Source organism: Oenanthe melanoleuca, chromosome 2 (genome assembly GCF_029582105.1).
Source record: "Oenanthe melanoleuca isolate GR-GAL-2019-014 chromosome 2, OMel1.0, whole genome shotgun sequence".
Classification (NCBI taxonomy): domain Eukaryota; kingdom Metazoa; phylum Chordata; class Aves; order Passeriformes; family Muscicapidae; genus Oenanthe; species Oenanthe melanoleuca.
Genome location: NC_079335.1, coordinates 114,612,204 through 114,640,203, shown reverse-complemented (window position 1 = coordinate 114,640,203; position 28,000 = coordinate 114,612,204). Strand labels below are relative to the sequence as shown.

General features: G+C 41.6%; 1 protein-coding gene across 1 annotated transcript; it reads left to right on the top strand.

Annotated features, from left to right (window-relative positions):
- Position 1: 1 nt before the first annotated feature.
- On the top strand, positions 2–27,808 carry PLEKHA8 (pleckstrin homology domain containing A8). The gene is made up of 14 exons (XM_056483402.1): positions 2–146; positions 9,529–9,645; positions 10,282–10,437; positions 12,106–12,230; positions 13,568–13,726; positions 14,672–14,712; positions 15,411–15,568; positions 18,013–18,172; positions 18,588–18,673; positions 19,291–19,349; positions 20,595–20,725; positions 21,195–21,265; positions 22,514–22,575; positions 23,503–27,808. Exons 1-14 carry the CDS (start codon positions 107–109, stop codon positions 23,698–23,700), a joined length of 1,563 nt encoding a protein of 520 aa, XP_056339377.1. The 5' UTR covers positions 2–106; the 3' UTR covers positions 23,701–27,808.
- The last annotated feature ends 192 nt before the right edge of the window (positions 27,809–28,000 follow it).

The following is a 28,000-nucleotide window of genomic DNA, read 5'->3' as shown; positions in this document are numbered from 1 at the left end:
CGATGGCGCTGTGTGGCGGCGGCGCGGCGGAGCGCGGGCGGCGGCGGCGGGCGGCGTGACCCCGCCGGGGGGCGGCCGCGCTGCATGGGGCCGGGGGCCGGCCGGCATGGAGGGGGTCCTGTACAAGTGGACCAACTATCTGAGCGGTGAGTTCCTGCCAGCGCTCAGCCTTTGCGGGACGGGCGCCGTCATCTTCTCGTACATGTATTTCTACAAGTACATACATGTCTGTATTCACCGTGTTTGCTGCGTGCGGGTCAGCGCTGCCGCTTGACCCGCCACGCCGGGGACCAGCCCCGGTGTGCCTCATTGTCACTGCCCGGCGTTTATCCCGGTGCCAGTGCCCGTCCGGGGCGCTGCTCGCCCTCCCCGGGTCCTGGGTTGGGATTTGGGATAGTTTGGATGCTCTGGGTCACAGCTGGAACAGCGAACTTTCCCGTTCTCCTCACGCCCCCGTGGAACTTTTATTGAGGCGAGTCTGGGATTCGGGGCATTCCCAGAGCTAGGAGGAAAAGGTGCTGCCTTCAGTCCCACTTGGGGGATTCAGATGAAAGGCATAAAAAAAAAAAAAAGAGGGGACAAGAAAAAAGGTGTAGGGGGATTGTCCTGCCAGCTCTAGGCCCGAATTTTAATTTTTCTGGTGTTCCCGTGCTGCGGAAGGGTTGATTTCCACGGCAGGTTGGAAGCTGCCATGCGTGGCCAGAGTTTGCTGAGGAGAGGAGAGGTTAAAGCTGGTGGGGTCAGAAGCTCCCCGTGTTCCCATAGGATTCGGGTCAGATAGGCAGAGGTGTGGGATTTGGGGGTGTGGATGGGGTCTTGCCAGGTGCAGACCTCTCTTGTGGTTTGTGGGAGCACTTTGGGAACTTGAAGGTCAGAGAAAAGTAACCAGGACCACCTTGACATTGCCAGGTGCGAGCTTTGCTCAGTGGGGTATGTGCAAGGGCTGCCGCCTTGCTTGAATTTTTTCTGAGAGGCTGGAACAGCTGCATCTCTCTGGTTAGCTGGGAAAGTGTAGGAAATCAAAATTAAACAAAGAAAAAGCTGAAGCACAAGCCAGTGTTGAATTCGTGTGATAGGGATTGGGGGGGGGGCAGGAGTGGTACATGAGGCTGGGTTTTTTGTCACGCTAGAAGATTGCTGTGACTTTTCCCCTTTAGGCAATAGGTATTCTGAGATGAGAATCAAAATTTGTCAGGTCTCAGTGAACAGACAGGGATTTCTTTTTGTTGTTAATTATTTGTGAATGCTCTTGAATTATGAAGTGGCAGTAGGAGAAGCCGTGCTTGCATTTTTCATTTGAATTGCAGAACTGTGGTAGTGATATTAGTCCTTTCCCCATACTAAAAACACTTATGGTTCAGCTGATTGAAAGTTGTGCATGTTTTTCCTTGCATTGCTGAGATGCTGGGGTGTGTCTGGAACCCTTGTGCTTGGTTTTGTGCCATGAGACACCTGGGTATGTGTGTCTAGGAATCAATGCATGTTGTAGATAACTGACTGGCATTTGACATTTTAGTGCCTGAGTGTGCCTGTGGTAGGATCAGCTGGGCTTCTGTTTTGATGGTAAGATGAAGAGTAAGAAGTATTCTGTTTTCATCAAAATTAAGTTTTCTTTTGCTAGCCACATTGATAAGCACTTCCAGTCAAATGACCCTTCATGAAGAAGGATGACACTTTGCAAACCTCAGTCTAAGTGAGTGCAGACCGAAGGAAACTTTTCCCTGAATATGTAAGATTTGTACTGGCTGAAAACTAGAAGAGGTTTTGCTGTCAACTGAGAGAAAGCCTGTGATGGAAGATTGAAGCATCCTTCTGATTTCTTGGTTGAAACTTGACTCTTCTAATAAGTGTGGTGGTCAAGGTCACTCTGTGCCTTTTCCTTAGGTTGTAGAGGGCCCATGGTGTGTTTGAGAACAGTAAATTTGCTGTTCTGCAAGCTGTCTGTACATACTAGTGCTTTCTTTTGTCATAAAATGAAGACTTCCCGCCCTGAAGCCATTAAGTTATAAAATTTATGCAGAGATGCAAAAAAAATTAATTCATTCTGGAATGTGGTGCTCATTGTAGCAATTACAAGGAGCTGGAGAGTGAGAGACGGGAAAGCCTCCTTTCAGGGATTAAGGGAAGTAAGAAGGTTCAACAGGTCATCCAGAGCAGTATTTCTGCCAGTATTCTGCCCCCAGTATGCTTTTCCTGTTGCTCAGGGTTGATGAATCAGGTGCTGTAGAGGGTAAATGATGCACACAACAAGTAGGGAAATTGTGTGTTATCTCTCTGTGTTGGTGTGTACTGTGCTAATAACATTGTGCTGATGTACCTCAGAATGAGGAGGACCCCTCACAGTCAGAGAAGATAAGACATTCAAAAACGAACAAGCATAAAAGAACTGCTTTTCTTTCTTGCTGTGAGAGAGGAGCTGATTGAAGTTTGTTGGTAATTGAGTCTTTTCTGGGAATTTTGATTTCATAATGTCTTGTGTCATTGCCATCATAAGAGGTCAAGTCCACATCAACCCATTTCCTCCCAGTTCTTGGACCGGGAGCTAGATGTGTGTTGCAAATTACATAGTTATTGGCAGCAAGAACGTTTCAGAAATAGGAAACAGGTTTGGTTTTCTGTGGGCAAAGGGCAAAGAAAGCACACCATGATTGCCACCAATTGAAAGATAGATCAGTTTGCCTTACTGCTTAAACAGGTTATCTTGTTTGTAGTAAATGCACTTGTTTGCTTTATATAGATTAGAATAAATCAAATCAGTATTACCTGGTTTCTGCTTGGAGGTAAGGTTTTTCCTCTGGTGTTGATCCTGCTTTCACATTGTGGTTTCTGTATTCAGGGTTTCCAGTGCTACTTTGGAAATCTGTTGAGTTTAGAAAACTGAGATTTTTAGGGGTTTTCTGTCCCCTAATGCAATGGCCATCAGATAGCAATTTCTCAATGTGTTACTTTTGTTTAAGTTCAAGTGAAGTGTGCCAACTTTAAATCAGATATACATTCACAAAGTTCTAGCCTATGAAAATCCAGTGGGATCTTGTGTTTGCTTTGTGTGTCATCTTGTGTGTCCTTTGATTGTTCTTGTCTGTGCTTCCCCCACTAAATTTGTTAAAACCTTAAGAGAGCAGGGAACTTTGTAAGCAGAATTATCATCATATAAAGTGAGACAGCACTTTTTCTTTTGGGCACATATATAATGAATCTGCAAACTTCGAATTATTAATCCTCAAAATCCAGAGCAGGGTGGCTTAAATCATGCAGGCATGTAAATTGGCCTCAGTTGAGCTTATAGTCAAAGCATGTAAGATGATCTTAAAAAATTCCTAGATTTCATCCTTTGCCAAAAGTCTCTCTGATGCTAGCTTTGTTTGGTGGGGGCTGGGTGTGTAACTATTGCTTCAGTGCCGCTTACTGTAGTAAGCAGTTGGAATGATGAAAGTGTCACCATGTGCCTTCCCTGTAGCTCCTCGGTTTGTTGGGCTGCCAGTGCCTGCAGTCCTGGCTGAGCACAAACACTCTGGTGTGGGCAGCATCAGAGGCAGATCCTGGCTGCAGTGTCATAGCGTGACTGATCTCCAGCTGGGGAGTGCTGCTTGCAGGATAGAGGAAGGAGAGAGTGGAGCTGAGCTGCACGTGAAGGCTGCTCTTTGCTGCTTGGAAACTGCTTCCCATGGGACTCTCCAACTGAATTTAACCTGCAATGCGTGCTCTTTGTTGAGCATAACTTCTGATTAATGAAATAAACTGATTTAGTCTTTGGAGTTTGCCTTGTAAAAGGCATTGTGATTTTTTTTTTTTTCTCATTAGGTTTATAGAATGAGTAAGCTATTGCTTGGGAAACAGCGTGGAGTTGGGGAATACCTCTCTTGAGTGGTGTGTGTGAGAGCCTGGCACTTTCATGTTGATTTTTTTCCTTTCTGCTGAAATTCAGTTCAGTTCAGATCTTGGGTGTAGGCACATACCCTACCTGGGATTGCTGGCCACAAGCAGGATTGCTGCTAGCTCTGGAAGAGATGGTATGGATTAGCTCTTGGCTGTGGGGTTCAAAAGCAGCTTCATCATTAGACAAAAAATGATGACTGTTTCCACTGGCTTGCCTGGTATTTGTTATGTGCTCCATGAAAGGTCTTTGATCGCTTTCCTTTATGAAGCTAAGCTTTTCTTGATATTTGAATATTCATTTCCTTATTTATGCTGAGTAATTCTAACTCTAAGTAATTAATCTTCCTCAAAGCATGATAGACTCACCTTCACGCCATCACCAGTGACACTGCGTCATACCACATACTCCAATTATCTCTCCCCATCTACCTGTATGTAGTCATCCCCTCTGTTTATTGTTGTACTTTGGATTCTTTTCAGTTTATCCCATGATATCAAGAGCTAGCACCAAGCAATGCATTTCAACTTTTGCATAAAACTTTTAATTACTCTTGTCTCTAATGATTCAGAATTCCTTAATAAACTTGGGGTAGAGCTCAAGAAAATGTGAAAAAACATTAGTTGTTGTATCTTGGATCTGGATGCATGTGATATTGCTTAGAGCAAGTCTTTGTTTTGGGAGTTTAAGAAATCTGACCTTTTTTGGGACGAGAGACACGTTTCCTTCCAGCTCCTATCGAGCTCTGGAAATAAGCTCATCTGTTTCCAGACATGGAGGAATTAATCAAAAACTTCACACTTACATAAAGATTTGGTTCTAAAAAGCCTTTTATAATTTCCCTGTTCATTTTAGCCTCTGGGTATAGTCCAAGTTCTGATTGTATAAAATTAGAAGTCTGGCTTTTGTGGAGGTGGACCTAGACAGTGGAGGTTTCTGTTGCCTTCAGGGCAATGGTCTGCCTTCTATTACTGGCTGTAGCAGCTCTCAGGATCCAGGTGTTGGTTTAGATGAATGCCTGACTCTCAGCTAGTTTTGGCTGGATGAGGCTTTTCATGCAGGATACTTAGAGACTGATTACTTAATTCTCTTTGGATTTTGCTAAATTGTCTTTGTGTGATTTGACCTTTATCATGATTTTCTTCCCTTTCCTTCTGTATTTCTTCATGCAGCAGTCTTGCTTTTGTCCAACCTTTTCGGAACTGTGTAATGTGCTCACAGTAGAGAAGTTTGATGAGGCTGCAGGAATGGAAATCGGTGTCCCCTCTCTCCTCTGTGAGTGTTAGAGCAGTGCTGCAGAGCCTCCATGGTGCAGCATTCCCTGCCAGGTATCCTGCAGTACCGGTGCCTCTGCATTCAGTCCCTCTGCACCGAAGTGAGTAAGTGCTCACAGGGAATGGCTGGGTAGGGCAGAAACCAAAGGTGTGGTAGACTGATGGTGAAGAGATACCATCATGGGGTATCTGTATGTGCTTTCATAAATTCAGTGTGTTGACAGTCTGGCCTGCTAGCAAACCACCCCAGGGGTCAGGGAGAGTAGCAGCTTGATTGCTGGGGCTGGAAAGTGTAAACAGAGGAAAGCTCCCAGGAGCATTGTATGACTTGAATTAGTGTGTCTGAGCAGTGGGACTGTGTTATTGAACTTCTGCCTCCACTACAGTCCCCTCTCTGCCCTTCATCCTTTCACTGCATCCCCTTCGAAAGTACCTGACGGCTGGTACATTGTGCTCTCTGTACCTTGGCTGGGCACTGCCGTAAAATCGTTTGCAAACAAACCCAGTTGCCCTGTGATGACAGGATGCTTTTCCAGTGCTGCTAATTGCTCATGTCAAGATAATCTTTTACTTCTGTTCCTTGAATGAGAAAAAGGGGAAAAGTTTCAAGTTTGATCTGTGTAAGATACTTTCTTGCTAATTGCTTTTTCTGACTAGAAACCTGGTTGACTGACAGTGTCTTTGCCCTGCTAGAGCTGAGTTTTCAGCACTTCTTGTGCAGTTATCAGTCACTGACACAGCACTGGTGGTGCTTTTGCCCTTGGGAGATAAAGCTGGAGATGGTGGGACAGCGAGCACATGGCACAGTTTACATTTGCTCAGGGTGGGAGGAGATGATGGATATTGCTCATTCTCACTGTGAGATGGCTCTGACTGTCAGGGCTCCCACTATGGGACTTTTCTGTGACCCTGCACAGAAAAACAGGGATCTGTCCTGCTGTGCTGCCTGCAGCTAAGTATTGGATCTTGCCCTTGTTATAAACAGCAGGGAGGTGAATGGTGGCTTTAACTCCTCCTATTAGACAGATGTTGTAACATGGAAAGTTCATAATTATCTCCTATCTGCAGTTAAAGTCTGGATTAGGGTCAAAGAAGTCCAAGGACTGTCTATTGCAAAAGTTTTACAGAAATGTACTCTAACACTCAAGAAATTAATAAGCCTGAAGTGTTACATAATTCTGATGGAAAGCATGGGTGTCTGGCCTTTATGCATTTTGGAAATGCAGGAGGAACTGGCGTCTCTTAATTGCAGCTTGTTTTCCAGGTCATCAATTTGACTTCTTGGGTATGTAATTCTCCCAGATGGCTTGGCTTTGTAGATGTCTGACATGATCTACATATCTTCAAATGTTTGGGTTTGTTGTTTTATTTTTTTCTTCAGGCTTGGCACTTCGGGAGGAATGCTGTCTGGAGTCTGAGTTGTATAACATTAAAGTTTGAATTATGTCCAAATTTCAACTGTGTTATCAAGAAATGTCAAGTATGCTCAGTGATAGCTACATCCAGATTTCCTAAAGTGTAATGGTGGAAGTAGGCAGATCTTTCTTTCTGTGGAAACTTCTCAAGAAGTAATGAAGCCTTAGCAGGCACAGTCTGTACCTAACAAACTAAATATCTGTTTTAGTAGTGGACAATATCAGATCTTCCAGGTACTGCAGGCACTAACTGTAGGTTTCATACAGGAGTGTGATATGTACTTTAACCAGTGCCTGTGAAGTTGTGTGGAATATCCTCACTCTTTTCTATGGCTGACACCTTAAACTACTAAACTTTTTATTGTGCTTTGTGCTTCATTGGGGATTTTTTGTACACACCTTTATACTGTCCCTCTGAAATGAGATGTTGGAAGTTCAGGCTGTATTTTTTCCCGCCTGTGCAGCACCAGGGTAATGGACTAAAATTCTTCTTCAAAGTCATGTTAGTGCTGGCACCAGTAAGACTTTAAAGGTTCAGCTTTACTTTTCCATATCAGGTGAAATCTGAATATTTGGTTCCAAAATACTCCATTTACAATTTATGGGAGGAAAATAACACTGAATAAACCCAAGACTTGTGTTCTTGGAAGTGCCTAAGTATCTTTTTGCTGCTTTGGTTTTTGTTTTTGTATTTTCTTTCCTCTGTTCTTCACTTATCTGCAAAAGTGAAACTCCTGTAGTTAAAGCCTGTATCCCTGTGCAGTGCCCATGATTTGTCAGCCAAATGCTATTTTTAACTGGTTGTTTAGGATAACCTTCCCATGGCTGCTGACTCAGTGTCAGTGAGTACCAGGTGGTTAGTGCATCTTCTGACAGAACCTTGCTGTGAGTTTAATTGTTTTCCTTTTACAAAAATGTGTTTTTATTAGTGTAACAATTCTGTTATGAAAATAGTATATTGTCTTAGGTAAAAATTGTCTATCACAGTCTTTTTAATATATATCTAATAATTAAAGAAGAGTTGGCTTCTGCAGAGGAATACAGATAGTTGCTCTGTTCCCCACAAAAAAACCCATGACCCAGAACCAAAAAACCAACCAAATAAAAGTCTCAAAAAATATATTGATTCATAACATATTTTTAACCAGCCTCCCAAGTGATGGAGGCAGAGTGATTTGTAGGTTGGCTAATTGATTGCACAGCCCTTGATTGATGGGATGCAATTTGGTTGAGCATCAGCTGCAATTGTAAGCTGTAGGACCATGGCTGAAATGATTCATGCGCAGCAGCAGGAGCTCCAGACTGAATTAGAGGCTTGTATTGACTGTGGCGCTGTGCATTATTTAAAGAATTGGTTCTGTGCCACTGAGTGTCTGAAGCAATTAACTGCTTCTCTCTGCTGAACAATCAGTTCCTTTTTTTGTGAGTTCCCACATATCAATAGTGACTTTTGGGATAGTTTCTTTATTTTGGAGGCAAGACAAATAGAAACAAGTCTTGCTGATTTTTTTTATTTTTTTTTTTTTTTTAATTCTCATTCTTGTGATTTTTTTCCCCCCTTCATTTAAAGTAAAGAAGAGTTGAGAGTACTTCAGATTTTTGATATTTTATATTCTTCTAGGAAATAATGGAAGGGATCTGGAAAGGAATGAAATAATATTTATGTTTGTTTTCCAGCCACCACACAGGGTTCAGCAATCTATAAACTGGGTTGAACTGGATGGAGTGGTATTGATTTAAATTAAAAAAAAAGGAAGGGGAAAGCCAGACCATACTGCTGCTGTTAGCCTGAGGCTTTAGGCCTTTCTAATCTTAAACTGTGTTGTGCTTGGTTTCAGCAGTAGTCTAAGGAGCCAATTTCTAGCTGGAAAGGAGCTGTCATTCCTCTGATGTGATATTAGTCCAAGCCCAGCCTGGGCTCCTGCAGCACATGCTGGTTGGCAGAGCCCTGGTGCAGGGGACAGCAGAAGTGAGGACCCTCTGCCAAAATATCTAAGAGCCATGTGGCCCACACAGTCTTGTCCAAGGGTTCCTTCCTGAGATGGTTTGCTGGCACAATGTGGGAGTGTCAGGATCTCAATCCATTGGGCCTGGCCAGGGAAGCTTGCTGCAGCTCAGTAATGAAAGCTGCTTTCCTCCAGTGACGTTGCTGCCTCATTTCTTCTTAAGTTAATGAGCTTGTAGTTTTTAATTAGACATAAATGGTGGCTGTCAGGTCATGTTTGGTTTTATCTTTTCATACTGCTGTAGTGCTTCCAAGAGTAGACAGAAAAGGATAATTTACTTGGGCAGCAGGGTGGGCAAAAGCGTACCCAGAACTACTGGTGTGGGTTTAGTCTTGTGTTTGGGTTTTTCTCTTGGAAGGTATCCAGAAGTGCAGGTCAGTAATTCACAACTATGTTTTATGTAGGCAGTACAAGGAATTTCAAGAGCTGTTGAAAACTGCTTCACTGAAAGATGATGTTCAGAAATCAGCGGATCCGCCTCTGCTCCCTCTTGATTTTTAAGAGATTCTTATGTATTCAAGATAACTTGGCTAGCCCTTCCTTCAAGGGAGGAAGACTTGTAAGGCAAGACAGCAGGGGGTGGCTTTTGGGAAGAGTGAAGAGGTGGGTTGAGGGGTGGTGGAAGGAATTGAGGGGTGCTGAACTGTGAAGGTGGTTTTGAAAGAGAGAGTGAGTCAGTGATGCTGTGTTAGCAAAACTACTGAAAATGACATATGGCATCTCAAGACACCTGCTGCTGAGATCCAGCTGTGTGCAGAACAGATGTGTAGGTGCCAGCAAGCTGGGGTTATGGTGTATGACATCCAGATCTGTCCACAAATCTTAATACTTCAAAGGGTTTTGTGAATTTCCAGGGAGACTGAGAATCTTTGGGGCCGTATTTGCAGCAAGCCTCAAGTGAGAGAGATGGTGTAATTGCAGGGAGAAGTGTAATTGAGAAATGCAGTTTTGTTTTTCAGGCTGGCAGCCTCGGTGGTTCCTTCTCTGTGGTGGCATCCTGTCCTATTATGACTCTCAGGAAGATGCCTGGAAGGGTTGTAAGGGAAGCATCCAAATGGCTGTTTGTGAAATTCAAGGTAACTAAGATACAGTAACACTCAGCTTCATGAAGTTTGTCCTATAATGTTGCACTCAAGATGAGATTTCAGGTGACAAGAGCTATTTGGCAGCTTGATTTCTCTGATATATATTTGCAGTAACTTGATGTATATGCAGATTTTTATACCATAGTATTTTGAAAATTTTGAGAGAACTGCAAGCGTCTAATATCATGGGTATTCTACTTTCAGGGGGGTCACTTTTTCATGACCTGTTGTGGAACATCACACAGTTTCAAATGACTCCCCATGAGCACAGAGCTGAAGCTAGAAACATGAAAAATAAACTTCAGTCTTAGGTCTGCTCAGTTGTATTGCCACATTTTTGAGGTTCAGTTAAGAGCTAGAAGCTTGAAAGAAAGGCTTGCCAGAAAAGGATGCCCTTTCCATAATGACTCTCAGATTATAGCAATCACAAAACCATCTTTCATAGCTGTACACATGTGTGTCCTGGCCATTCCCTAACTCAGAAGAGAAGTCATAAAATGGGGGAAGTGGGGACTATATATTCCTCCTCTTCCATGTCTGTTTACCTGCCACCTGACGCATCTATTGGCATGTTTGGTTGGGCTGGGAAGGGTCCAAGGGCTGGTCTGAAATCTGTATTGTTTTCAGTTCATCCTGCAGATAACACACGAATGGACCTGATTATCCCAGGGGAGCAGTACTTCTATCTGAAGGCAAGAAATGCAGTTGAAAGGCAAAAGTGGCTGGTTGCACTAGGAACTGCCAAAGCCTGTCTGACTGACAGCAGGACACAGAAGGAAAAAGGCAAGAACACCCTTTTGCTGTCATATAATGTTTGCTTTATATTTCCCCATGCTTTCCCTAGTGCATGTATATACAACTTCAGTGTCCAGCGTGTGCTTCAGGTCTTTGGTGCTGCTAAAAGCTAAGATATGTGTTAACTAGAAACCTCAGGTATTAATTCTCGAGGCAGGGATTTGAAAACTCTTTTTTTTCTTAAAATACAGTGTATAAAAATGATTTGAAAACCATGTGGTGTTGGGTTCTGTAAGTACAGTAAATAGGCCCTGACTAGGGGTCACTGTGATGCAGACTGTACAAGAATGTAAGACCCCCACCTAGTACAGCTGTCTAAATACGATGACCCAGACTCTCACACCAGTGTCTCTTCAGCTTCGGAGCTCCTCACACCCTTTCTTTCCATCTTCTAATTGGGCTGTCTTCTGCCCTCTGAGAATGCCTCAGCAATTAAGAAGAGGTTTGCACTGGGTTCCAAATCTATTAGTATTCAGAAACTTAAATCTGACCATGGTCAGGCTATGAAAATTAATTCACTTACAACTTTGCTTTCACCAGCAATCTCACTTCCCCTGCCCCCAGTGAAAACCCTTCTTGCTTACAAGTGTGGCATTAGTCACAGAACACTGTGAGGCCTCATGCCTTAACCTTGTGTAACCTCAGCACAGTGACTATACAGAAGATGGGAAAACAGCAAAATATTAATGTCCTGAGCAAATGCAGGGGGTGGTGAGTACTTCCTTGCCCTGAGGTGAAGATTTGCTTTTCCTCTTAGCCTTTTGTTTGTTATCACCAGGCTTTGCATGTACTGGTTCAAACTGATTCAGAACTGGGCAGAAGATACTACTGTAGAGTCCTTCACCAGGTGGGGATCTGATGTGCAGTGCCTAGAGAACAGAACAAAATTATATCTGTAAAGTGACATACAGTAGCAGAGGGTGAAAAGCTAGTGATGAATTTGCAGTTAGCCTTACTAACAGACAATTTGTTTCCTAATTCAGGGACTCTAATATCAAAAACATTACTTCTGAAAAATCTCAGAATGGCTGTTAATCTTATCTGGATTAGTCTTCTCAGTTCTGCACTCTGTTTCTCAGAACAAGAAACATATGGACACACTGGAGTGAGTCCAGCAAAGGGCTGCTAAGATAATTAAAGGATATATCTAGTGAAAGAGCATAAGAATATGAGCCAGAGTCCTAATGAACAAAAGAAAATACGCATGAATTTTAATACAAATCACTCAGTTGAAACATAAGCGAAAATGCTTACGTGGTGAAGATAAGGGAACACTGAAAGGCTGCACAGGAGAGGCTGTGTAGTCTCCATCCTTGGCATTGTTCAAAGCCTGAGTAATTCACTCTAACTCTTCTTGAACATGAGTAGGACTAGCTGGTCTCCAGTGGTGTCTTCCAGCCTCATCCATCCCATGATTCAAGGATATCTATATTAAATTAATCCCTTTCTGTTGGACAGAATACATCTTTTAGGTCCGGCGTTTTCTTCAACCCTATCTAAACAATGCTATTGTGTGCACCTTAAACTGCTTTGTGAAAACAAAGAATATTGTATGTAAGGCTTTTGTCCTATTTAAAAGGCCTGCTGAGACCAAATATTGTGTACTTGCCTTGCATTGAATACGGTAAGTTTAACTTTTTTTTGTTTAACTTTTAGAGTTCACTGAAAACACAGAAGCCTTGAAGACTAAAATGTCTGAACTTAGACTGTACTGTAACCTCCTTGTTCAGCAAGTGCATAAAACAAAGGAAGCCAGCATTTCTGGTGTGTCAGAACCAGAGGTATAGCTCTATTTTTGCTATAGACCATATCTGTAAAATCTTGGGCACATGAGCTTTTCTGGGTATCCAATTCACTCACAGTTACTTAATGTTACTTAATGTTGCAACCTCCTTCTGCAGGTAACCTGAGGGAAATAAAGTGCTCTCACAACAGTTCATGTTTAAACGGAGTATTACTATATTGTTGCAAATTACTTGCCTAGCAAGTAATGAGGTGAGATCTGATATCCATGATCTAGACAGTAACACCTCTGTAAGTGATCATGTGTTTACAGTAGATCAAAAAAAGCAAAAGGTCTTTTATAAAAAGATAATCTGCACAAAGTGCACATTTTTCTCCCTGAGTCATTATATTCTGCTCAGCAAAACACATCAAAATCCTTAAAAGGTCAAGAGATGTTGCAGACCACAAAAAAAGAGCAAAAGTGATATAAAGAACGGCTTGATTAGCCTCACTCAAGTTAAAGTTTCAAACCTTGCAAATTTTTCTGACCAAAAAAGCCTCATCTAAGAGGAAAGAGAGAAATGTGTGAAGAAGGATGCACTTCCCTTGCTAGAGAAGCTGGTGTGGAGTTCCAGGATGCCTCCCACTGGAGAGATGGGTCCTCAGGTGCAGAACAAGCAAGCAAACCACCTGAAGGTTGATAATTTTTATGACCATCTCTGTAAAGATACCTGATAAACTGTTTAAGATGCAGAAGCATGATGTAGTGTACAAATGGCTAAAAGGCACTGTTAGAACTTGCAGCTCACAGGTGTTGACCCATGATGTGGTGTTTATCCTGCTCATATTTCATGCATCTGGAGGAAGACTCTTTGTCTGATCTTACTGGCATTTAACTGCAAAGATTTATTGCTAAAAGCATTTCAGCAACAATAACTGACTTTGCAGAGATGAAGAGGCAATGTGATATCTCATTCTGTATTTTTGCCATTTGCAATAATTTTTTGTTTGTGAGATTTTGAAATGATTATCTGCAGATCATTCTACATCTCTTTAATTTGTTTACTTTTCATATCTCCTGTCAGTGGTGTTTCCTGGAATGCCATTCAGGTTTAGTATTTCATGCAGTTCTAACACCAATAAGTAACTAAAGAGGCATTGATTTCAAAACACAGGTGTACTAAGCTTCTTGTACTGAGAGGCTGACAAGAGTTGTAATATTGCGAGGGAACATAGCCACAGTAATATGTGATGCCAGTTCTCTGAGCACTGAGTTTTAATTCTTGTTAACCAGAAATCACATCTGTAGCAGCTGTGGGCTTTTCAGACATTAGTTGCTGCAAATTGATCTTCTGTAGTGAGTCCATTTCTTCCAATTGGTTTCTTTCCACAGAGTGAGATTGATATGGGAGCTCTGTTGAAATCAACCTGTGACACTTTCCTGAAGACTCTTGAAGAATGTATGCAGATTGCAAATACTGCCTTCACTTCTGAGTTACTGCATCAGACCCCACCTGGATCCCCAAATTTAGCAGTTCTCAGAACAAGCAAGGTAATGGCCAGTATCTTCTCTCAGCCTCGGCAGGGATGCTAATGGGACCTTTTGTCAAAAGTGGGGTTGTAGCAATAGGGAATGTCTTTTTACCCATATTATAGCTACTGGTCCTACACTGGACATACTCTTCTATTTCTTGTGGTTGCAAGTGAGGTAAGGCTACTTTTTTGATAAGCAGTGACCAATCTCTTAACCTTTAAAGACAGGTGAAAGTTATTAAATATCATCTTTCATGGGCCTGAAAGTTATGCCATGCTGTTTCACAGAAAGTCATTCAGTGATGTTTCAAAATACCTTGGTTCTAAAGCAAGTTTTTCCATGTGAGAACTCACAGCAATTATTACTCTGTTAAGCTACAGCAGTATTGGATATGTGCTAATATGGCATTGGGAGCTGATGAGTTTAGCTTTCTAAGGAGAAGGGCACTTTCTTGAATCCTGGATCCATAACTACATGTGAAAAACTGGAACATCTCTGGCAAACAGGAAGTTCAAGATCCATGTAGGAAGATAGATGCATGACTGAATCTGAGAAATGAGATTGCTTCACCATACCTGATATCTAACCTGATATCTAGCCTTATGTTTCTTCTGGTTTTTTTCAAAACTTTTTTATTAAGTAAAGAAAACATTGCAAAGGAAACTCACTGCTTTGGTTCTATTCCATATGCTGTGTGGTGTCTCACTTGACACTTGCTAACTAGCTTCTGAAAGAAATCTTCTGATTGTCTTTCTTTTCCTTTTTCTTTTTTTCTTTGCAATATTGTAATGGTATAATAATGTAGCACCATTTCACATTTGTCTGTCTACTGCCTCCAGGTCAGAGAATTAGGGAGGGGTTTTTTTGCTGACTCCAACTTGTGTTTAATAAAATGTGAATTTTGAGAAGCATGATACAGTCTTCTTGCTTAAAACAATATTCTCCCCCCTCCATATCTTTCAGGTAAAGCACTCTGTCTTGTCCAGTCACACCTCAACAGAAAGGTATAACAGAAGTCTTTACTGTCAGTGTCTTTCTAATCTGTGTTTGGTAATGCCTGTTCTTTCCTTATTGCTACTTCATTCTTACTGGATGCAGGCAGAATTGTATCACTCTGAGCTGCCTACATGGAAGCAGGTGAAACAAAAGAGATCTGGCTCATCCCACTTCATGTCTCTTCTGTATCAGTCCTTTCCCTTTCATTTTTTTCTGCAGTCCACTTGGTGTCTTACTGCTCAATCACCAGCCAACTCTCTCCCACTTCAGTGCTCCTTCCTGCATTTTAGGTTACACTACATAAGTTCATAAAAATCATTAATGGTGAGCAGACTGATTCCTGGAGTAGGTGGGAAGGATGTATATTTTAAAGTACTAATGAGAGGATATTCTAGAAGTTAGAATACCTGCCTGCAATTTTCTTTTCTCTAATAATATTTTTTTGATTATGTACCTTTTTAATGAAGATCATTGTAAATATACTTAAACTCTGCAAGCTGAGGTTGAGTCTTTAATCCTATTTGCTGCAAAAAGCTGCCGTATTCTTGTTATTATTTTAGACAAGCTCTTTGCTCAGAGCAACCTGTGGCAGCCTGTAACTTCTGTCAACTATTTTTCTCTTGTTATTTGCATGTTCACAGGAAGAATGCTTTATGCACTGAAGCAATCCTTTATGCACTAAATATTATTCTTTCCCGTTCTTCAGGCAGATGGAATTGAACCCCTGTGAAAATGGCTGTGTAAAAGCAGAAATGAACCATCAAGAGCAAGCAGTTGTTAAAAGTATGGAATGTTTAAACTTGGAAACAAATCAGAGAACTGGTAATGTCTGGGTTGAAGATCATGCAGCAAAGTGTTTGGCAGGTAAGTATCAGTCTTTTGTCCAGGATAATTATTCTATAGGTGTAAATTAATGAAGATACAGGCTCCTTGTGCGACTGCTGATCCCTGACTCCCAGGAGAGGGAATATCAGTCTTTTAGTCTGATACTGCCCCTTGCAAGTTTTCTCAGCATACCTCCTGCTGCCTTTGTTGATGGCTAACTTGGGGCTGAAGGGAGAAGGAAATTAAAAAATTTGTTTTTGGACAAGTTGAGGACCTCCAGATGCAGACTGACGTGGGTGTAATAAAACAGCCTGGCAGAGCTTGGGTTCTCCATGCACTGTGGGCAGACACATTATTCCCTGCTAGTATGTGGGCTGCAGTGTCAGAAGGGGCCTTGGAGCTTTGTGTGCCTGTCTGAGGCTTGAACTTTTAGTCATTCTTGATTGCTCTTACAAATGTTTACAGAAAATTAACCCTTTTTCTGCAATTGAGAGTATTCTAGAAAGTGTCTTATTTCTTCCTTTATCTTAGCAATAGCATAAAACTTAGATTTGTGTGTGACTTCAGTGAAATACTGTTAACTAATTCAGTATAAAATTCCCTCCTATATGGTTATATTGTTAAGGACTGCTGAACTTTATTTGGATAATGGTTCATATAACATGATTTTTGCACATCCTATTGAAAGGACTGTGTTCTTGAACAGCGGCTTTCTCTGCCTGGCTGTTAACCCTAAATATGCAGTTAGTGAATCTGCAGAAATTTTTGAGTCCAAGTTAATGATGATAGTGATTTTTGCCCTTATGGGTTCTTTTTAGAGTTTTTCCTATTTTTGGGGTTGGTACTATGTCATGTGCCAAGTCACTGCAGAATAACACACACGACACCATTTAGCATAATATCAATAAAACAGCCCTAAAGTAAGGACACCAAACTAATTCAAGTTGTTGGTGTCATTTAGCTACTGTGGTTCATGTGCACAAAAGAGAAAAGGCTATCCCCTGTTGGGTACACACATTTGGGCTGCAGAGTTTTGCTGTCAGTGTGGGGTGGAGTTAGGATGTGCAGGGTCATCCATAGAGAGTGGGCTGACCCAGCCAGCCCATGGGCTTTGTCTCACTGGTGGCTGTAGCTGAGTGCTCCCTTTGACCCCAATAGCTCTGTCCTGTCTCAGATAATTTTCCTTCCCTCTCCCTTTTTTTAAGGGCAGTCAGTCTTTAAAATTCTTGAGTACTTAAGTCCCATAGCGAGTTTCTCTGTCATTTAGGGCTTACAGTGTTTGAGTTAGAAATTTCAGAGGACCCAAGGTTTTTGCACAGTCCTCCTGCAGAGTCACTGCAGACTTGGGCTGTTTCTCTTCTCCCCAGCCTATGTGACTTGATGATGGGCAGATCAGTGGCATCACCCAAACCTCTGTCTTTTCTTGGCAGAGGCTGTTTGCTTGTGAATGTCAGTGAGAAGTGAGAATAGCTGGTCTGGGTATGAGGGGTTTTCTTTTCACCCAGCACCAGGTTGGCTCAGTGGTTCTGCAACTAATAGGGACTGTTGTAAGCCTGCTTTCAATTGTCACTTGGAGGAAGAGAGTTCCTTGCAGCTTGGTCCCTTCAGCCAGAAGCTCAGTTCTGCTTCAGGTCTCTCTGTAATTCTCACTGACACTTGAAAGTATTCCTTTCCTGGAAAGACAGGTTCCCTGAGAAATCCTGGATGCTAGTTTGACAGTCTGGCAGCAAGATGTGCTTAGCTATAGCTTGTATAATGCAGATGCTGTGAATCATTTTTGCTTCTTTACTTGTTCTCTGAAGTTCCCCATGAGGTCAGAAGGTCTTACCATGTATGGGATATATGTGAAAAATTCTGTCTTTCCTTTGTCTTCCTTGTGCTGTGTGTGAAACAGATGTACTTGATACCATAGAAGAAATAAAATAGACCACATTGGGGAAGATGTACCTGGATCTTTTTCTGGGAAAGTGTGAAGATATTTATAGAAATCAGGGAGAACATAGCAGCCTTTGATAAATGTCCATCTAAGCAGCCACTTTGCTTACCTATCAGAAGGAGTAAACATGTTGCTGTTATTCTTTTGCTTTTGAAAGTGCATTGTGGCACTTCAACAAAGTTACAACCGTGTGAGAAGTAATCTTCCTTTCAAGGAAATGAGTCAGCTCCCTGCTGCACTAAATTGCTTCTTCAGTGCTCTTCTTTCTCACAGGACTGTCCTTGCTTGTGTGGGCTCCCCTATACTGCAGCCTGGTGCTTGGTCTGTCTAATTAAAAGAATTGGGGGGTGACTGAAATGTTGTCTGAGCACCTACCAAATCTGCAGTGAGAGTAGGGTGCTGGCAGGGATTCTTTTAAACTTGCAATATCCAGGTATCCAAGTGCCTTCCTTCAAATAGAAAGAAATATTGATGAAAAGGAATAACAATTTGTGTATGTAACTGTTTTCTTTGTTGTTGTTTTTCTTTTGTTTCCTATAAATGTTAGACATTAAAGATGATGGAGGGGACAATATGCAAGCTGTAGAAAGCTGTAATGCCCACAAGTTGCTGCAGTCAGAAACAAACTCTTTAAGTGGATTGACTCTGTGTGAGGAAGAAAGAAATGAAAATGATTCTCCTACCTTCTTCAGTGTCATGAGCAATAGGTAGTACACATTTCAGTTAAAAGGATTATTGCAACTTAATGTTAAGCTTTTAATTGACTTATTTTTAAGACTTTTCTGTCTGTAAAACTGTATTTACTGAGATTATTTAGCAAGACTGCCTACAGCACAGTAATTGGAAGAGGATATCTTCTGTAAAATTATCTGTACAGAGTGAAGTGGGAGGTTTTTCCTTGTTTGTAATTGCAGGCCTTGCTTGTGCACCACCCAGTGTGTGTTCTCTGCAGTCAGTTACTTTAACATAGTAAAATAAAAGCCATGTTGGTAGTTTCATATCTATAAATTTTACCTCTATGCAAATGACTTGGAGAGGAAATCTAATTTTGCTTTTGGATGTTACATAAAAAAAAGAACTGTTACAGTAACAATACTTTCTGCTTGTCCTTGTCACTGCCAGGTTCAGTGATATTGAGCTTCGGGAGGAGGAGGGCATACCAACAGAGGAGTTCCTGGAGTCATGTTATGCAATTGTGCCAGTTCTGGGTAAGCAGCTTCTTTTCTTCTGACTCCTTGTGACTGCTGCTAGCAGCAAGCAAAGGTGGAGCAGTTGGGTTGGAAAATTTGTTTCTTCACTAAAATGATATAGTAGAACCAGCATCAGGAAAATCAGTTTGACTGGTACCAGAACATGTTTCTTACCCCTTTCCTTTAAAGAGGATCCACTCTCATTTAGAGGGGACCCACATATAAGCTATTTGGCAATCTAGGTATCTGTATGGAGCAACAATTTCTCCCCCTCCAGAAAACAGCATAGATGCCTTACAGTCTAGTACAGCTGACAGCAGACCATCAGCTGTGCTCTGATTTTTCCCAAAGATTGATCTTCACCTAGCACAGCTTGACCCCTGCATCTATTGGATGTGGTGGCCCTGTGAGCATGCAGCCTTTTGAAGACTTCTGAACTGTTGGTCGGAGTATTTTAACACTTGTAGCAACTGGGATGGATTGGTTCTATACCAGAGAAAAATATCAGTTTGTTGTTTATTTAGTATTTTCCTGCCATTTAGAAGGATTGTTAAATGAGTAAATTAAATTTTTATAAAACATGAAAACTGTAAAAAGACACCATTTTAACATACAGCTTTTTTTTGTTTTCCTAGACAAGCTGGGACCAACTGTTTTTGCTCCAGTTAAGATGGATTTTGTAGGCAACATCAAGGTAACAACTTATTTCTAGCACTGATTTTTGTTTTCTAAACGAAATATCTACTTTAGACACTAGCACTTAAGAATCTTTGTGGTAGGAGTCAATACTGAAAGGTTATTTAATATTTGATAATGTTACCATCTGTCAGATTAAAGCACTGAAATGCCCCTAATTCTGTTCTGACAGTACATGCTGTGTTTAATAAATCCAGTTGGGAAATATGAAATACTTGATTGACTGCCAAGTAAAACATCTGTTGCACCTAATGAATATGACTTTGATTCTGAGCTGTATAGGTTGTAAGTCATGATGTGATGTTAGCAATGTTGACTTTAACCTGTAAAACAAATTGAGGGGGTGGGGGAAAAACCCCTTTGCTCAATGAAGTAGGAGGAAGTTAATGCTTGAAGAAGCAGTTTCTCAGCAGACTGAGGCAGAACTTGCAGACTTAGTTCTTGTTCTGGATGTTCTTCAAGCTTCAGGTACCTTCTGAAGAACCTTTGAAATACTGGTTAGGAGACAAAATATGTTCACAGTGAGACTTTTTGTGGCATTTTCTTTCAAGAAAAAAATTATAAAAGCAAAACATATCTTCTGATTGTATGCTAAGGAATACTGTGTACAATCAGATTTGTTTTGTTGCTTACCTTATAGAAGGTAACCACTGGAAGACTGAAAATAGCAAGAGAAAAGAATGCTATTTAAAAACCTAAAACATAAAATATTTATTGTCAAGTGATAGACAGCTACTCCTTTAATTTAAGAAAAATCTGTTTGTCTGGCCCTTATATATTGTCTCTTTTGTTTGTGTGAGGAGTTGTGTATAGAAACTTGGGAATAAATTGAAACCGTAGGCGTGCTGAGCACTGATAAGTGAATATTGAGAGCTTGTAGTGGTCAGAAGTTAAATTTTGCTTGTAGTTGAAGCTCTGGGCAAATGGCACTTTGCTTGAAGAGCAGTTTGAATTAACTCCTTTCCTCCAGTGGGGAGGATGTCATGGGAACCTCAAGCATTTTGTTGGACAGAAGTGGTAGGTCCCAGGTAAATTTTTGACTGAGATGTTTTATTTTGGTTTTGTTAACTAGATGTATGCCCTGGGATGGCATGCCCAGCATGTCAGAGCAGCCATCCCATGGGGAGTGTGGGTCATCCTTGGGAATCTGTAGCATTTCTTAGCAGGGAAGAGTCCTGGTAAATAGGTGGTATTTATTAGCCCCTGTTGGGTCTTAAAGCTTTGGCTATTATATTTTTTCCAGAAAATAAACCAGAAATTTATAACCAACAAAGAAGAGTTTGATACCCTTCAGAAGATTGTGCTCCATGAAGTGAATGAAGGTGTAGCACAAGTTAGAAACTCTGCTACAGAGGCTCTCCTGTGGCTGAAAAGGTAATGGCCTTGTATCTGCCTTCTCTGTGAGCTGCTGGTGCAGTGAGGGGCCTTTCACCAGTGCAGGCTTATGTACATGGAGCAGGCTGGTTACTTGCCACAGGCTCCATCAATCCAAACTGGCCAGCTGCAAGATTAATCTGCTGTCTGTGGTTGTATCACTGCACCTTCACCAAAAGGCCTGAAAAAAACATTGCAAGCAAACTTCTTTCCCATAAAAGTGAAGTTACAGTGAATGCCCTACTTGGCTAGGGCATGAAGCAGATGATTTCAAGCTGCAGCTCAAATGTTTAGCAAAGTGTTTTTCCCTTGGACTGGGAGAGAGGCTGGAGGAGGTGGCTGCAATTTTGCTCAGATTGAAATTGACTCCTTAATTCTGAGTTTTATTGCACTTCGGAGTTGTATTGCAACTTTGGGTTACTTTCTTATAAAGATGGTTTCTTTTTATTTCATGGGTTCATCCTGGCAGAGGTTTAAAGTTCTTGAAAGGATTTTTGACGGAAGTGAAGAATGGGGAAAAGAATATCCAAACAGCTCTGAGTAAGTGCCAATTGCTTCATTCTTCATGTGCTTCTAAATTTACATACTTGGCTACTTTCCTCCTTGTTTAGAACCTGTCTTCTTTTCTTCAGTGACTGATGAGGCAAGTGATCTCTAAGACATAACATTTTTGAAAACTGGAGTTTTTTTAAATGGATGCCTTGAGATGGGTTACTAGATAACTGGTAAATGTTGATTCATTAGCAAATAAAGATTCTTTTAATTGGCATACTTTTGGCAGAGGAGACAGTCATATCTTAGGGAAACAAGTGCTTTGACTCATTCAAATTTCTCTACTGGTTTGCAGTGGGAGCACTCCCAAATGTATAATTGCTGTTTTGTTAGTTTTCTAATTCCTTGTATGATTGGCCATCATTCTTTGAAATCACCTTTTTGCCAACATGGCTCTGAATTGCCTGCATCAATTAGAAGGGAGGTTGTAACAAAGAAGGATTTTTTTCCAAGTACACAATTTCTGACACTTTCTTTGTCAGGCCACTGGTCACAGCAAGTACAAAACAAAATATGACCCCCCCCACTTAGACTTGACTTGGTTACTCCTGGGCAAGACCCTCTCTATATGCATGCAGTATAATGTTGTAATAATCCTTTAAACCAACTTTGAAACAGCTTGTTTTTAAAGCTTTTTATTTTGTCCTCTTTTACACAGAAAAGCAGTTCCCTTTTAGGATTAGTAGAAAGAACTACTACACTGAAGTATGTTGCAGCTCTTGGAAATGAGCTGTAAATACATTGCTACCAGATATGGGTGTTAAACACCATGGAAAGTGTTTAGGCACTTATTTGACCTTCTGAGTCTGGAGGCTTCAGCACTGAATCATTGTGTCTGCATCAGTCATGCTGCTGTTTTTGTCTACTTTTTCATTCCCTTTCTTCCCCTGAAAAGCTCTTCTATATCTGTACCATCACTGCAGCTTTGGTTTACAGAGTTTCACTCCACACAGTATTTTCTTAGACTTTACATTAGCCTTCCTGTCTGTTAGAAGACTTACTGGCTGTGGACGAGTTGAAGGAGATTTGACAGCAGAGCTGAGACCCCGGTGCGGAAACCCCAAATCTGTCATCTCCATTCAGTCGTAACTTCGGTACTCAGAAACAGCCACTATTTACATTGACTGGCAAGAATATATCCTTGAATAGTCATTGCTAAGCTCTGAGTTCTCTTTGTGATGCAAACTTAAAACTGCCATACTCCTATTTCTTGATTTATTTTTTTTTCCCTTTAAGACAATGCCTATGGAAAGACATTACGGCAGCACCACGGTTGGGTTGTCCGCGGGGTCTTTGCAGTAAGTATTTGTCTTGGCTGCTGATAGAGCTTGGGTCTTGTTCAGGTGATCTTTTGTTGTGTGTAATTAATGAACTGTGTTAAAATTCTAAGTATTGAAATTAATAGATTCCTTTGCCAGACCTTATTTTCAAAGTGAGGATTGTGTTTTTCATGATGCTCAGTACTGGACTTTAAGGGTGGAGCCTGCTTTCTAGAGATGAAACAGATCGCATTCATGCACTATTTTTTAATTATGTGCTTTTGAGTACAGTCTTGCAGGGCTATTAAATGAAGAAAAGAGGATTTGAGGTTGCTTTTTTGAAGATTGATCTCTCTTTGAATATGAGGGCATTCAGACAGGATTAGCACAGTGTGTGTGGGGAGTTGAAGTAGAATATATTGGCTAGAGGAAATTTTTCGTCCAGTCTGGCAGCTCCCCCTTGTGTCTGTCACTGGAAAATTATCACTGAATTACAGAAGGAAAGAGGAAAACATCTAGGCAATTGTGACTTTGACTGAGAGAAGCAGAATTGTTGGAGAGAGCTTTCTAAAGAGCACGTTGAGAATTTGGTGATGATGTGTAACACTGGGTTGGGAGCTCCCATAACAAACTAGACTTTATTTGGGGTTTGTATTTAATTAATTTCTGATGTGCTCAATTTATTTATACAAAATATGATACTTTCTAAAAGTCAGGCATCTCTGAAGATATCTTAAACTGAGGATCTACACAAAAATAATAAAAAAAATTTTAAAGTAATTTTATTTAAAAATATTTTTAGCCTCCCTTCTAGTTGAAATTCTCAATATATGCATGTACATGTGATTAAATTGAAGCTGTGTTGTCTAAGTCCAAAGAGGGAAGTCTTAGAATTTTTTCATTGTTTAGTTGTATTTCTTTTCCCATTCTGTCTTGCAAATCTAAAAGCTTTGTTTTCTCTCTCAGTTAGCTTTAAGGGCAGCTCCAACATATGAAGATTTTGTGGCAGCTCTGTCTGTAGATGAGTGCGATCCTCAGGAAGAAACATTTTACAAAGGAATGCAGAGGGACCTCAACATTTACTTACCAGCCATGGAGAAGCAGCTAAATATCTTGGACACTCTCTATGAAGTCCATGGTTTGGAGTCAGATGAGGTGGTATGACTACAGCAAGACCACATCTTAAAAATTCAGGGACTGTGTCTGTTAACAAAGATTTCTTTCTTTTTGGTTTTGGGATGTCGTTTCTGTTCATTGTATCTTTTCAGGTGGGAGGGGTGTTGAGTGTTTTGGGGGAAGGGTATTTGTGATTTTTATCTTTTCATTGCTTGTGGTGCATTTAAATGCAGAGGTACTGTCTCTCTTTGGATCATAACTATGTCCATGATGAATGTTTTTGATTGTTTCTCTTCTGCCTGTACACCTCCTCTTCTCTTCACCTCATGAAAGTAACAGAACAGAATTTGGCCTTTGCTGCTGTACCTGAGGAGAGACTTGCTTATGCAGCAGAGCTGTTGGGTCACCAGCATGGCACCCAGGCATGTGCTGCTGCCTCTGACTCTCCCATTCCCTGTGCCCACTCCCTGCCATGGCGTAGGATAGTGAGAGTTATTGTTACTCTGGTAGCAGCTATAGGACAGCTAAACACCAGCTTATAATGTGGTGAGTTTGTCCCTCAATTTGGGTTGAAGCTCTTTAATGCAAATAATATATTTGCATGACATAAGTATTTACTAAGTTAAATAAACATTTTGACCCAAATATTACGAAGATCTTCACCACAGGTGTATGTGGCTGGTGGTCTGAGTGGCCCCAAGGTCTAGCCTTTGAAACAGGATGTTGTGTTCCCTGAGCAGCTCCCAGTACATGCTATGGCTTCCCTGCCAGCTCCTGCTAGTGGGCCACAGATTTGCTGGCACAGACTCAGCCCAGCTAATTTCAACAGTACTTTATACAAGCATTTGAAGATCACATCCATCATCCTAGTTTATTAAGGTTTAGGATGTTTTTGCTGTTTTAGGTTTTAGGGGTTTCTTGAATCAAATTAATGCAAAATTGTAGTACTTGCTTTTAAGTTGGAAATAGCTAGCAGTTTGAAAAGCAGATATCATTAAAATCCTTTCTAGACTGTCATTATGGGCAGAAGCTTCATGAAAGTGAACATGAAATGGGTAAAGTATAGGGGAAGCTAAAATTTTTAATGGAACTATTAAACACAAATCTTGAATTTTGAAATTATTTAGAAGTGACTCAAAATTAAGAAAGATTTCTCCTTTTTCCCATTTTGCTGATGCAGATAAAAGCATGTTCCTTAGCATTGCTGCTATTAAAAATAATGAATAAGTCCTTTAGCTAGTGATATGGTTAGGGACAAAATTTCTAGTTGTGTTGATGGCCAACCAGAAGGCTGTCTGTGAATTACTGACTCCAATTCAAGGCATAAGCAGGTCTCACTGTGTTGACCTAGGGCTTCAGGGCTTTGTACAAAGAGCTGAGTTTAACTCCTGTGCAGGGGAGGAGAAGACTGTGCTAGTGAGGGACATAGAATTTATAAGTTTTCATAAATACAGAAGGCAGTGTTGCCATACTCACAGAAGGAGTGCTGGCTTTTGCTGGGCATTTTATTAGTGAAATGAATGTATTGCAGACCTGCTGCCCTGCACACTGAATATTTGATCCTCTCTAAAGAGCCTAGCATTGTGAGCTTTAAGAAAAGCATGTGATACATGAAGAAAAGGCCAACATCAAACTTACTATATAAAGATAGATACCAGGACTCCAATTAGACATTCACAGAGTCATAGAATATGCTGTGTTGGAAGAGACCCAAGGGATCAGGATCATCTAGCCCATCATCCTGGCCCTACACAGGAGCCCCAAAAATCCCACCATGTGCCTGAGAGCATTGTCCAAAAGCTACTTGAACTCAGCTGGACTTGGTGACCATTTTCCTGGGGAGCCTGTTCCAGTGTCCAGTCACCCTCTGGGTGAACAAATTTTACCTGTTTCCAACCTAGCACCCAACATAAAATCCAATCTAAACCTCCTCTGACTCAGCTTCACATAATTTCCTTGAGTCCTGTCACTGGTCATGAGAGTGAAGAGATGGGTATCTGTTCCTCTGCTTCCCTTCCTGGGGATGTTGAAGACCACAGTGAGGTTTCCCCTCAGTCTCCTCCAGGATGAACAGACCAAGTGACCTCCTCATAAGGCTTCCCTCCAGATACTTCATCCTTGTGGCCCTCCTTTGGACACTCTCTGACAGCTTAGTGGGTTTTTTTATAAAAAAAAGATGCCCCCAGCACTCGAGGTGAGGCTACCCCAGCTCAGAGCAGAGCAGGACAATCCCCTCCCTTGCCTGGCTGTGATGCTGTGCCTGATGCCCCCCAGGACAGGGTTGGCCCTCCTGGCTGCCAGGGCACTGCTGACTCACGTTCAACTTGCCATCAACCAGGACCCCCTGAGCTCTCCACAGTGCTGCTCTCCAGCATCTCATTCCTGTCTGTGCACAAAACCAGGACTGTCCTGTCCCAGGTGCAGAATCTGGCACTTGCACTTACTGAACTTCGTGCATTTGATGATTGCCCATCTCTGTTTTGTCAGGGTCTCTCTGCAGCGCCTCCCTGCCCTCAAGGGAATGCCAGTTTAGCTCCTCCCAATTTGGTGTTGTTGGCAAACTTACATCCCTTCCAGACCTGTGTCCAAGTCATTTATGAAGATGTTGAAAAGCCAAGGGCCAAGGATGGAGCCATGTGGAACTCCACTAGTGACAGAACACCATCCTGATGAGTCACTACAACCCTTACAACCCTTTGTGCCCAGCCCATGAGCCAGTTGCTCACTAATCATGGAACGTGGTTTTTGGGCTGTGTGCTGGACATCTTGTCCAGAAGGATACTGTGAGAGACAGTGTTGAAAGCTTTGCTGGAGTCCAAAAAGATTAAATGAGCTGGCTTTCCTAGATCAACTAAGTGGGTTACCCTGTCGTAGAAGGAAATCAGTTTTGACAAGCAGGACTTGTCTCTCATGAAGCTGTGCTGGCTGTGACCAATGACTACGTTATCATTTGGATATTTTTCATTATCTCCCAGAATAATCCTTTTCATGATTTTACCTGGCACTGAAGTGAGACTGACAGGCCTGTGGTTTCCAGGGTCCTTCTTCCTCCCCTTCTTGAAAACCAGGACAATGCTTGCCAGCTTCCAGTCAGCTAGGACCTCTACAGATTCCCAAGAGACTTCAGGTTCAAACAGTGTAGCTTCTTGCTCTGTCATCTTCTCTGAATTTTACTTATCTGTAGTTCCTAGGTACTCAAGAGGGGTCAGAAAGAATCAGGTTTTAGTTCTGTGGGTTTTCTTAAAGTAGTATTTGTGTGAGTATAAAGTCAAAACTTTTGACCAAAGCCCTATTCAATTATGTCACTACTCACAGTGCTAAAAATGAAGCTGAGAGCCTTTGGGATTCAGTTGTCTGCTGCTTCTAAGCATGAATCCAAAACTCCTGTAGGGGAACAACAAAGTTTCCACCCTATGTGGTTTCCTCATGGTTTTCAGCTGTTCTGTGGGAAACTTTACTGTAACAGTTGTAGCACTGTACAGCTTCACTGTAGCTGAATGATCTGGAAAGATAATGGGGACCACATTTCCACAAAATATCAGCTAGGCTATGGGAAGACCAGGAAAGAGATTCCTCTTCTCTAGAAATTAACTGTCAGATCATGAAAAGAATTTAATTCCTTTTTGCTCTTAAATTTTTCTGGTAGTTGGAGACCATATTCAGCTTGGAGTATTTATAGGTATTTTTGGACCCTCTGTTTTGTTTTAGTTTGTTTTTTAACTAGCAGGAGAACCACTAGTTTGTCAGGTGTGGATTAGATGCAAAATTTGTTTCAAAAAGTCAGGAGGCTTTTTTTTGTAGGCAGAGAAGAGCTTCATTGGGCCACCAGCTCCAGTTACTAACTTCTACCATCCTTCTGTCATCCAACAAGCAGGGAGAGCATTCCACATTACATATTCTCTAATCAGCATGGCGTCCTGCCTCAGAGCAGGCTTTCTTGTCTTGCTTTTCTATGTAAAGTGTTTTTTTTTCTGAACTCTGGAATTGGTGCTTGAGAGCATTTCTAGGAGACTGTGGCTTCAGGAGGCCCCTCTGTGCTTGTTGTTAAACAGGGGCCTTGCAGAGAAAGAATTGAGCAAGGTCTCCTTGCCTTTAAAACTTGCACTTCACCATGCACTGCTCTTGCAGGGCATTGAGCACTTCTAAGACTTCTGAATGCTATCTTTGCAGTCAAACCACCACTGAGAAAGAAACCCATGCAGCATGTTGCAGAGCTGAGCTCCAAGTTGCATCTCTCAGGATGTAGTAGACCAGATGACCAAGTGGAAGCAGATGCACTGATAGACAACTCACTGCCTTTTACTGTGGTGTCAGTTTGGCATGCAGAAAGGATGGCATTTTGTTAGAA

Excerpts from the sequence above, each read along its gene's own strand:
- PLEKHA8 (XM_056483402.1), top strand. The coding sequence starts at position 107 with ATGGAGGGGGTCCTGTACAAGTGGACCAACTATCTGAGCG. Across the intron at positions 147-9,528 it reads GTGGACCAACTATCTGAGCG|GCTGGCAGCCTCGGTGGTTC; the intron begins GTGAGTTCCTGC and ends TTTGTTTTTCAG. Across the intron at positions 19,350-20,594 it reads ATTTTGTAGGCAACATCAAG|AAAATAAACCAGAAATTTAT; the intron begins GTAACAACTTAT and ends TATTTTTTCCAG.